This window comes from Clarias gariepinus, chromosome 5 (assembly GCF_024256425.1).
Source record: "Clarias gariepinus isolate MV-2021 ecotype Netherlands chromosome 5, CGAR_prim_01v2, whole genome shotgun sequence".
Lineage (NCBI taxonomy): Eukaryota > Metazoa > Chordata > Actinopteri > Siluriformes > Clariidae > Clarias > Clarias gariepinus.
In genome coordinates this window covers 15,589,391-15,602,107 of record NC_071104.1, presented here as the reverse complement: position 1 = coordinate 15,602,107, position 12,717 = coordinate 15,589,391, and the positions used below count along the sequence as shown (strand labels likewise).

Sequence of the window (12,717 nt, the reverse complement as noted above, 5' to 3'; positions counted from 1 at the left end):
TGCGTGTGTGAATGTATGCTTTGTCATGCACACATTCTGTTTTCCCAAATAAGACTATTGATTTAAAGATTTGAGAAGCACAGATTGAGCATTGCTACTACAAGTCACATTTGTACTCTGAAGGTTGTTTAATGAATAAATGAACCTAAATAATCAAACAGTATACTGGCCTTGATAATAAATTATGATTAATGGTGCAAATTAGGCTCATATTGTTATACATAATTAGAAGAGTAGCTCAGTTTGATAATGAGTTTCGTCTTATTTATTTAATAAAGGTGTTTTGCATTTAGATTTATTTAAGCAGTAGTTGTGTGTATGCACTTTATGATTTAAATGCTAAAAAATACAAATGCCAAATAAAAATGCATATTTTACCAGAATTCTTTGCTCTGTTTATTTATTAATGTGTGTGGGCTTTAAAATCTTCATTCAAAAGGTAAACATGCCAGAATTGGCACTGCTGCGGTTCGTCGTTCTGGATGACGACTACATCGGTGATGACTTTATCGGCCAGTACACCATCGCTTTCGAATGCCTACAGCCTGGCTACAGGAATGTGCCATTGCTGGGGCTAGCGGGAGAGCCTTTACCGCACGCCAGCCTGTTTGTACATGTGGCTATCACAAACCGTCGTGGTGGAGGAAAGGCTCATAGACGAGGTCTATCTGTGAAGCGAGGAGTGCGTCGAGGAAGGGAATACGTCACTCTTCGCAACACGGCCATCAAAGTGTTAGATGACACGTTTCGCTCTGCTGGCCCTCCCCTCAGAGAGGCCACTGACCTGCGAGAGAACTCACTGGTAAGTGTGACTGGAGAATATATTGAAGAATCAGTGCTAACCGTTTCTGTATACCAAAATATAATTTACACTGCCATGTACAGCACATGTATTGTGTCTGACACCGTGTTATATCTCTTAGTGGTTAGCACAGTCATTTCAAACCCAAAAGGTTGGGGGTACAAATCTCATCCTTGGTTTGTTATTCCTCTACTTAGTGGGTTTCCTTTGGGTCCTCAGGTTTTCCTCCTACAGTCCAATGAGATTGGTGTTTCCAAGTTGCCAGTAGTGTATGAGTGTGTGAGTGCATGTACTGTAGAATAAATAAGGTTGGGCAAACTAGTTTCCCCTTACAGCAATAATCCCCTTACAGTGGCATGAAATCATCATTTATTAAAGTTCATTAGGTCTACAGTAAATGGACAGTTTTTTTATTTAAGTTAAAATTATTTCTTGATCTAATAAATAATTATATACTGTAGATGATCAAAGCATAGGTTCGGCTTTCCATCTTTTCTGATAAATCCTGCCTTCTGCTTCTGATTGGTTTTAAAGAATCCAGTCTCATCTATGATTGGTTAGATGCTTTAGAAAAGAAAAGTTTCCATCACTGAAACTCTTTATGTAACGTACACATTGGGGTTAACACAGGAGGAATACAGTATATGTACTCGGGCAAATGAGAACGGATCAGCTTAAGTGTTTACATGGCTAATATTTACCTGTTGAAGAGATTACCCAAGGTTTAGGCCACCCTTCTCATTTTGATTAATAATTTGTTCCGTCTGGGCTGGATCGGGTCGGACTGTTCCGATTAAGGTATTTACTTGATTTTTTTCCTATTGGGCTTTTATTCCTATTATTAGTGGAAATTTAGTGTCCATGTAAATGCACCTAATAACTGCTTGAATGGATGGAATCCAATATGGAAAAATAAATGTGAGGGACAGAATATGGTGGTGGAAAAATATTATCTGCTCTGATTTAGCAAATAAAAGAAATCTGTAAACCGGGAAGCAAGAACCAAGATGATCTGAGAAACCTGTTACTAACTGTATATTTACTGTATACACCATTATACCATTTATTAAATATGAATTGTGCTTATACAGTTCGTGAACATCAGCTTCATGCAGGTCTCAAGCATTTGATTTATTCCTTTGTTAAACAGACAGGACTTGCCTTCCTGAGTCACTCACGTGGTGTGTGTGTGTGTGTGGTATTTTGTAGAATTATATGTTACCTCTCTGTACTGAGAAAGCAGGCAGACGACTACTAGTTCCGGATGTACGAATATCAAAGAACTGCTTATGACTCACACACACACACACACACACACACACACACACACACACACACACACACGGATGAATAATAATAATGCAGTTACAGTATTACTACACAGTAATAATGACATAAGGTACATTTCTGCCAGGTAGAAATCTCCACGGGCAAAGAAGTGATATAAAACTCATTCAGTTCACTCAGAAAAACTAAAGAGACTCATAAAAGCTGTACATTTGTCAGTTCCCAGTTATTAATTATATTGGTGACCAGACTGTTTCTCTGTTATTCCATGCTGTCAACCAGCTGGTGTAGAACTGGGTTGGCTGGAAACTGTAGTGAACGACTGAATGCATGAAGAAAAACAAAACTAGACTTGCTGAGATACAGAACTCCCAAAAAACTTACATTATTTACTCGTTTTCTGTTTTTGCTGAAACTTAAATGTTTAAAAAAATGCATAATAAGCAGTGGCTTTATGGATCAAGAGTTCCCTGCTGCTTTTTTTAAATACTGCATCATAAAACAGAAAAAGTGAGAAATTGTGAATTAGGGGTGCAATAGTGCCCCTCTTTTCCTGGGCAAAACAGTAAATACGGCTCCTTCCTAGCCTGCACAGTTCCCAAGATACTGTATATACATAAGCATATTGTGACTTCTAAGAGTGTGTGAGTACAAGGCCATGGCTTGGCCTCACTTCAGCAATCCATCTCTAACCCCTGCACAGCAAACTCACAGGAAGAGAGAATGTAACCTGATCGCTTTAATTAACTTGAATGGCAATGGCAGTCCCCTGATTTTCATACAGTACTTAGATCATGGGAACCATAGGTGCTAGAGGTTTGGTTCATGGATTGTTTGAAAGAAAATGCTTTAAACTTGTGGGATATCTGTAAAGCTAAAGTAAGTGAAAAGATTTTTGAAGCAGAAGCTGATGTGCAAATTTCCAGATAACTCGACAATATCTAGTTTCATAGTTTGTACTTTAAATGGCAGTTTTCCATAGTGGTAGGTGTAAATCAACCACAGTGCAAAAATGAATATATTCCAATGGAAAAATCTGTTTTTTATCAGGTTCCAAGCAGACATTCAGAACTCCCAAATGGTCCTGGCTCTCCGGTTTGATATAAGTTGTGTGGGTGCTTGTGCAAAGTTGAGTCAGCATCGGGGTGAGCGAGACAGAGGTAGTTTTGGATGATTCATTGGCTTGCCACTGTAAAAACACTTCATTATCTATGGAGCAAGTTGATCACCATGCCTCCTTCCAAAAGTAGTAGAGATCTTCTAGCTTTTTGACATGCCATGTCTCATTTTTCAAGTGGGTCCAAAATGAGCCTGGCTGGCAGGCTCGGCTGCAAAGGGGTTCGGCATGGGTCCCAAACAAATCCTGATAACTCAAAAATATGTTGCATTTTGTGCCAAGGTTGCATAGTGAATGGGAGACCCGGCTGAATATTTTGATATAAGTTTTGTGCGGGTGTTTAACAGAAAGGGTCAGACTACTGGTCATGACACTGTGTAGATGGATAATAATTGAAAACAGGAATATAATGCTTTATAGCATTTAGGTGTTTCTTTGTGTAGTTTTGAATCATAATAACAATAATTATCTATTTATAATTTCTCCTTTTCTTTAGAGTGCTGTGGTGGCATTCAAAGAGCAATGTGGGCTCCCCCCAGTGTCCACACTGAAACAGTGCATGCAGAGTCTGGCCACAAGGCTGCAGGGCCCTGACGGACCCCCAGGAGCCAGCCTGATCCTGAAGGACGGTTATCCCTGCCTGGAGCCACTCGCAAACCTGAACGACACCACACGCAAGCTGCTTAATGCCTACGACACGGTGATTAACTTACAAGCCCCAAAAATTTGTTTAAGAAAACGCCTCCAAGAATTCCTATGCAACTACAATATGTGTCTGATTGGCACAGTAGAGACATATGGGTTATGCTTATGTTTAGTGGTTACCCTGAAGCTGTTTCCTAAGATCCAAACAATACAACACATTTAAAGCGAACCTTAGCCTAAACCATGACCAGAGACAGACTACACACATGCAATAACACTATCCGTATTGATGTTATACCTGAGTGCTCGACTGCATGGAAGTAAAGGCATGACTTTTTATCTTTTTATTTGTGTCTCTCCGGATCCCCAGGCTAGTTACAAACCTCTAGTCTCACCCGGACGCCCTTTGAACCTTTCTGCCAAGTTTTCTAAGAAAAAAAACGTGCCTCCTATTTGTTTCTGTTCTTTCGGATTACCGTATTTGTATTCAGTAAGATCGCTAATATATTCTTGAACGTGCCTTCAGGTAGAGCAGGCTTGTAGATAAAAAGAAGCTTAACTTCTCAAGTTGTGACTTTGAATTTTATATTTACATAAACACCCAGTGGGGAATATTAAGTGCTTCCTGAAGAGAAAATATCAATCAGCTGTGTGAGGCTGGGTAAAACGTGCTGGCCTGAAACTTCAAATTAAGATGCTTCTTTTGTTTGACAGAACGTCTCTGCCCTGAATCACATGTTGTTTAGAGTGGGATTACTACATTGTAAATGAAAGAGAATTGGAAACGACTAAAATATAATTACTGACAATACGGTAATGAGAAATAATAATGAGAAAAAATATATATATACTAATGAGATATTTTACGAATAATTGTATTATTTAACATCAATTAATACTTGTGTATTACAAAATACATGACATGCTTAAAGTACGTTAAATGTCGTAGGTTAAAGGAAACCTAATGTAAAGTGTTACCAAATATACAGAGCCATTATCACGGGTGTTTCCTGTTACTGAGCTGGTGAAGGCTGTCCTGTTTGCCCCGCCAAACCTAACAGTACTGAGGCAGTGAGATATTTAGGGTACCTTCAATGCTCGGCTTCACATGGGCAACCACCTGAAGTTATCTGGCTGATCTGCCCAGTGCTTTCTTTCTCTCTGTTTATGATTCTGTGTGTGGACAGGTTCAAACACAGCAGGACGTCTCAGCATAACACTACACAGTAGCCTCATGAGTTCACATGAGGACATCACATTTTCCCACAACTACATTGTTTGTATATCTTTGCAAGTTCCTCATATGAGGACTGTTACATATTACTCATATGCTAAACATATTCCTTTTTAATCAAGTTCAATAGTTATCAGGTGCTGGGAAAAGCAACCAGTGAGGAGAAATTACACAAGAAAAAGGAACACAACACTGAGTCTCAGAAGGTTAAACCTGTTTCCTTTTTATAGTCATGAGTTTTGTCTTTTTTGTTCCTACAAAATTTGCTGAATCATTCCCTGTGGAGCACTCTGATTAGGATCCAATTGGGATGTGATTACATCTGGCATAGAAATGGTCATTTGTGCTCGTAGCTCGCATCCATCACGCGTCCTCTTCCCGCAGGACTGTTGACTCAGGTTCATGCGGTGCGTCTGAAACAGGCAGGAGTTTGGCCTGGCTGTCTGGCCGGCCTGCATGTTATAAATATCTACTCTGTGGGAGAGGGCACACGGGGTCTCTGCTTAGTCTGAGACGAGTCTACGATGTGCGTTAGTGAGTGCGTGTCCTCGCAAAACTGACGTTGCCTGTGTTTGTCCTTATAGATGATATCAGCTAATAAACAGCTAATAGAGAATGCAGATGCTGTGCAGGAGAGGATCGCTCAGGTGCAGAAGGAGGGTGAGTTCACTGAGCGAGGATAAATCTGCTGAAGCTTGTACTGTATATTGGGACATCATTAATCTTTTTTTCTTAATCTAATCTCTTTTTCCTTTAATACACATGCATATATTACATGATGTTTTTTTCTTCATCTAGACTTAAGTTTTTATTTATATTTTCGTGTGCAAATGAAGTAAAAAAAAAAAAAAAAAAGCTGCCAGCTAGAGGGAGGTGCCGTAGTGGTGCTCATGTCCTTATGAGGATGAAACACTGTAATGGAACAGGATGATCGCCACACTGCTGGTCTGGAACGAGAGAAAATGGGAGAAGCATGAGGGCGGCATAGAGAAGAGACAAAAACCAGAGGGGATTCCTTCAAGAGCTATATCATGTTTTACAAGCAAAAATAGACAGAGGCCACTTTGGGCAACTTCATCCCTGGTCCATAAATTATGTATCTCTGTTAGAATATGATCATTATGTGCAAGCATTACTGTATCTTATACTCCTTTCTAAGGCATGGTGTTTCATGAGGATTTGGCCAAACTGGGGGAGAAGGAGAACCTGAAGGAGCGAAAGCTGAGCAAAGCTGTGGAGAGCTTCACCTGGAACATCACTGTACTAAAGGTAATTTCGGCATGTTTTTCTTACATTCCCTGAACTACTCAGATCAAATCCCACTGAGACATTTATTGTAGCACTGCACTATTCTTATCCTTTAAAGAGCTTTCAATCCTTGTTGTTGTTGCCTCAGTTGAATGATGTTGGGTAGACAGTATTTATCTCTCAGGAAAACAAATGAAACCTGTCCTTCCCTTTGCCAGGGTCAGTGTGATCTGCTGCGCAGTGCTAAAATGGATGCCCTGGATGCTCTGCGCCAGCTGGTGTTGGCTTGCGAAGCCTCCGGGCTGACCTTGACCTCTGAACTCCAGTACACACCGCACAGCCTAACCTCCAGAAGGGGCAGCAGCCATGGCAATGGTCGCATCTGAGTCCTCCCGTGCTGAGAACGCGTTGCTGAATCTTCGGAGAATGCGCATATGGCTTTATGGTGCAATAAATAAGAGATGAAAGCCTCTTATACGAGAAGAGACCTTCTATTAAAGAGTGTAGCCAGGTTTAGAGATTCAGCCATGGGAACATATAAGTGTGATAGAACTGAGGGACAACGTGAACACGTAACGGCAGGTTCTTGTTTGTGATGAACACAAGTATTTGACTCTATTGACATACTGTACATTCTTTACATCTCCACATGCAGAAGGGTAAGGGATTTTTTCCTTGTAAAGAGTGAATGAACATGAGTTGCAGTGTGTATTGCTCATTTACAGTAATTGAGCTCTCTGATCAAACCCTTTAAAGAGTGAACAACTCTACTCACAACATGATATGGGTATTTTATGTACAACCTAGCCAACCTCTACTGTATAATAACCACAGTTAGTGGTTTAGGAGAAAGAAGGAATAAGAACTACTCGTTCATGGTGAAAGTTGGAAAGATGTGCTATAGTCTCACATACAAGTCATCTGTAGAAAGTCTTAAAAACTCAAGACTCCTTAAGATCTTTGAGGTCTTGCGGTTGTCTTTACAAAAATAAGACATTACTAATTCCTCAGTGAATACACCCTTGCATAACAAAATCCCCAGTGTTGATTTAACACATTCAGAGTCCAATTGGATGTACTGTATATGAACACTGTAGGGTGAATTCAAGTCTGGGTGTTAATTCAACACTGGGGATTTTGCTTCGTGAAGACGACTTGAGGACAAACCAATTGGTTCTGAAGACATCTGCCATATTTTTGAGTTTTAACAAGTCCTAGGTTTTATTGTCCTGAAGACGTCCAGCAGTCTTATCTATGTGCGCTGGGGAGCATTGACCAACCTCATGGCTAAAGTTATGGCTTACACTGTTTAACACTTATTAACAGTGTTAATAATACAGATACAGAGAAAATAAGCTTTCTTAAGTATTTTCTCAACTGCTTTAAAAGCAGCACTAAAGGCAGACTTTCAGTTTTCATGCTATAATTGGCATTAACATAGAAATATAGAAATGCCAATCTGTGACTTTTGACTGTGTATGCATATTGTTCTTTTTTGTATTGATGAGAAGTAGATGATGTATAAAAGTAGTCAGTGTTCTTGTGAATACATCAATATCTGTAGCTAGGTACGTAAATCTGTATGTGTGTTAATTATTAGGGATAAAAATGTCATGAATGTAAAGAATGTTTTTGATGGATGGTTCCAGTTGAAAGGATTAAGAATGGTTGAGAATTCCCATTTCATGTTTCCTGTTTTTATCTGACTGAAAAGAGCCACTTTGGATTGATCATCCAGAGAACTAGCAGGCATCTTAATATAGTCTTAACATCTTAACTTAAACATCTTAACATCTTTCTTAGCTTGAATGTGTGCATTTCTAATCATTCCCTTCTGCCTCTACAAATCTTTAAGTCTTATCCTTTTTTTCTCCTAAAATATCAACAGCAGTCCACATTCAAAAGTTTTTCCTTGGTTTCCCCTCTAATTTTCCCTCACCTGTCCCTTTCTAAAAGCAAAAGATCTTTTTTACAATAGTGTCACCGAGAGGATTGTCTAGAGGTAAAGTCGTGTGGCTTTGCTCGTGCATCCATGTGTGCATTATGTTACACAAATGTATTTAGTGCTTCTTAATTAGCAGTTAGTTCTAATCCACACGAACACAGGTGTTTTTAAAAAAACAAGGATTTTTTTCTTGTGTTTTAACTTTTCGTCCACATGCAAAAATCAATTTTAGATCACTGAAAACTTTGAATGGGAAATACCAGGGACTACCCGATATCATCACGATACCTAGGTACTGATTTGATTGTGTGAGTATAAATATCTCGGTTCTATATTTATTAATTTTTCAGATTTTGTTGCAATTCTAAACGAACTCCTACCACACAGGAGGCTGTGCTGTGAATAGAGTAGTTTAGAGTGCACCACCTGCAGGATTATAGAGGAACAGCGGAGTCAGTGTGACGATACATGAATTTCCACACAAAGGAATCGCGATGTATAACATAACAATTTTTTTTCCCCATCTCAACTGAAAACTTACCTTTTTCGAAAATTCAATCCATGGTGAAGATACTCTGAAACTGTTTTGCTGTTTGGATTGTATGTCCTGTATTTAACATCAGTTCTCAGTTGACATACTCTTCTATGTTTATTTCAGGCTCCTGATTGGACAGCATGGCTTTAGTTAGGATTTTTCCTGCTACCTGTTGGTTTGGCATGTTAGACTGTATGTTTTAAAATGTTGAACAATATTAATACAAGACTAGGGATTTTTGTCTGTAAAGACGACGGTTTTAATAAATTGGTTCTGAAGAGTTGCCATTTTTAGGGCTTTAACAAGTCCTGAAGGCGTTCCCAACAAGTCTCCAGCAGTCTTATTTATCCGTTGACCAACCCCATGGATAATGTTATGACTTACATTAGTCCTACATTTTTAATAACGAAGAAGGAAACAATGTTTTTTTTTTTAATACCCGTGTATGTGTGGACTAGGCCTAACCTGTTGATGAGATTTTCAGCAAATCTAATCACTCAAACATGCACATCCACTTCCTAGGGCAGAAGACTAAGACATTCCTTAATGACCTGTATGCTTGATCCAACAATGGACTGAGAACGTATCTCAGTAGGATCCTCTTACTTGGAGCTGGGCTAAATAATGAATGCCAGTGTTAGCTTTGGGTTTCGACTTTTTCTCTTTCTATCTTTTTCTTTCTGAATTGTTATCTCTGGGACCCACAGTGTAGGATTGCAGTAGGTTAGTTCCACAGAGCGATGTTCATGTCCATGAGTTTAAACAACTACTACATAGACAGCTTTGCTATTTGGAATGAAACAATACCATCCAGTGAAGGACTTGTAAGCAGTGTGCGAGTAAACAGAGTCTATCGGCATACCTATAGCTTTTTATCTCTAGCTTGTGGTCTATTTACATGTAGATGAAATTGTACTGTATGAGTCTGGACTAGCCAGATAAGCCCTGCGGTATTAAGTAGCCTGAAGGTGAACACTTCAGATGGTGCTTTGGTATTGCATTGTTTATTTACCTGAATGACCTCTCTGAACCTGCAACTGTAGTCCAGTTTGTCTTAAAGTGCTTTCCTGTGTGACTGCTGTCCTCTGCGCTTTGCTCTGCTTCTGTTGCGCCTGCCTTTTCCTCTGACCTTTAAAAACAACCCTGCTTTTGCTAGACTTCCTTCCCGAGTTGTCATTGTATAAACAGAGTATTTATTAAAAGTGATAAGGGTGTTTTAAAGAAAATTAACTTTAAAGTGATTTTGCTTTTATTTTGAAAAGCCATTTTGTATTCTTAAAGATTAACATATGGTAATATAATTCAGATGTGGCACAGACTAAATAAATCTTTTACTGACTATCACTGTCTCTGTCATTTTTGTATTTCTGAATGTACTCTCGGATTAATTTGTTTTTTTCCTGTCTTAATGCAAGTCTTTATTTTAGGAGTTTTATGTTATCTCTTATTATAATGATCTCTCATTTTCCCCACTAGATGGCAGTGTTTAGGAGATAAAAATCAGATAGAGACATTAGATTTGTACTGTATTCAGCTTAGTTCAATGCACTGACACTGGATACATTAAATCTACAACAAACAAATTTGCTTATGGCATATTTGCCTCACACCTTTATGGCTGCGGGGTTGAATTTTGTCTCCTTTTGTCTAATTTCTGTGTGAGTGGAGTTTGCATGCTCTCCCCATGCTTGTCGGGTTTTCTTTGTGTACTCCTGTTTTCCTACTGTCTATGACATGCATTGTAGGCTGATCGGCAATTCAGAATTGGCCGTAGGTTACAATTAAGGGTGTGAATGTGTGTGTCTGTGGCTTACCGCAGATTTGGGTCCTCAGTAACAACCTTACATACAACAATAACAACTTTACCTACAACAATTGTGTGAAGTCATTGGTCATTGTGGTTAACCATCACTTAGCAATGATGAATTGAATAGATAGAGGCATGGACAAACAAACTAATAGTTCCTGATTTTGTTTGGTTGTACGTACAAAGTCAATTATATTATAATTATTATTAACTCAAGCGTTCCTGATTTTAGAATTACTGTAAATTGCAACATTGCAAAAAAATAAATAAATAAAATAATTAAATTAATCCAAGTAATATACACAGGGGATATAATGGTGAGAATAAAACAGACAGAACGAAGAGCTTCCCAGCTTTAATACTTCTTGGAATGCTGTCTTGTCTTGATGTCTTAAATAGGTTGTAATTTAAAAGATATTTGATGGTGGTGGTTCTGGTGGTCCATCCTAATAGAATTCTGTGACTTCATGCTGGATTATCTAACCACTCTTTGATTACATTTACAACTATACACCAAAGACATAACATTAACACATTAACATCTACATTAGTCCAAGTACTGGAGAAACAGATGCGTCTTGAGTCGTTGTTTAAAGATAGTCAGAGTCTCTGCTGTACGGACATCTAGAGGAACTTCATTCCACCACCTACTGTAGGTGCCAGAACAGAAAAGAGTCTGGATGAATGCTGCCTTCGATCCCTATAACTTTGTTATATACCCTTTGTTGGCAATGACAGAGTTCAAACGTTTTCTGTAAGTAGTTCACATGGTTTTCACACACTGTTGCTGGGATTTTTTGCCTATTCCTCCATGCAGATCTCCTCTAGAGCAGTGATGTTTTGGGGCTGGCGCTGGGCAACACAGACTTTCAACTCCCTCCAAAGACTTTCTATGGGGTTGAGATCTGGAGACTGGCTAGGCCACTTCAGGACCTTGAAATGCACTCCTTTGTTGCCCGGGCGGTGTGTTTGGGATCATTGTCATGCATAAAATCTTCCTTGTTTGTAGGTGACCGAATACTTATTTCCCCCCTTAATTTGCAAATAAAGTATTTAAAAATATAATGTGATTTTCTGGATATTTGAAATTATTATTTTGTCTCTTATAGTTGAGGTAGGACCTTGTAATACTTGCATGGCAGCAGTGCTCTTCTGTACACAAGTCACACAAAAATAGAAAATGATTTAATGCTTCATGATCAACAGACCCAAGAGTAATATATGGAATTTGCAAAGAGGGAAAGTGGTCGCAACTCAAGCCTCCACAAGGATAGACTCACACTATACAGGATAGCTACTAGATACTGCAAAAACTAGTACTAGTTATGATATTCCTGTAATCCAGAACGATAGCTTCCAGAACGATAGCTTTTATATATATATTTAAAAGCTATCATTCTGGATTACAGGAATATCATAACTAATATATATATATATATATATATATATATTTAGATAGATAAAATCATAGCTATCGTTCTGGATTACAGAAATATCATCAGAAAGGGGTGTTTGCACTGTAGTGTGCACCTGGTCCTGTAAATTTGCCTCATGTTGTTGGTTACATGACCTTGCATAGCAATCAGTGGACCTAATGCTTTCCACAAGATGGTTACTCAGACTATTATGGATCCCCCACACTAGTTAACATCTGGCAACAGGCATCCTATGTCTTCCTTTGTCCAGATGTAAACAACATAGCAAAAGTTGACTCATCAGACTTTTAATTTTTCCATTGCTCAGAGGTTCAGGTTTTTGCAGTATCTAGTACCTATCCTGTAAAATGTGAGTCTATCCTTGTTAGCGAGGCTTGAGTTGCGACCACTTTTCCACTTTGCAAATTCCACATATTACTCTTGGGTCTGTTGATCATGAAGCATTAAATAATTTTTTTATTTTTGTGTGACTTGTTAACAGAAGAGCTGCCATGCAAGTATTACAAAGTCTCATATTCCAAGAAAACAGATCCTTATTATAGAAAAATAATATAAAATAAAATTCATTTACTGCAAAAAATCTATGAATGCTGGGATCTGGGGTTTCACTGTGAAATTAAAAACTAATTGTAGCTTAAGCGCAACATGAAACAATATTTAT

General features: G+C 38.6%; 1 protein-coding gene across 1 annotated transcript in view; it reads left to right on the top strand.

Moving 5' to 3' along the window:
- The window catches only part of plcl1 (phospholipase C like 1), a 72,951-nt gene extending 62,805 nt beyond the window's left edge, over positions 1 to 10,146 (top strand). The window contains exons 4-8 of the mRNA XM_053496323.1: positions 440 to 802; positions 3,703 to 3,906; positions 5,670 to 5,745; positions 6,245 to 6,354; positions 6,552 to 10,146. Coding sequence (XP_053352298.1) covers positions 440 to 802; positions 3,703 to 3,906; positions 5,670 to 5,745; positions 6,245 to 6,354; positions 6,552 to 6,719 — 921 coding nt within the window. The 3' untranslated portion in view covers positions 6,720 to 10,146. The remainder of the gene's footprint in view (positions 1 to 439; positions 803 to 3,702; positions 3,907 to 5,669; positions 5,746 to 6,244; positions 6,355 to 6,551) is intronic.
- Positions 10,147 to 12,717: the final 2,571 nt, after the last annotated feature.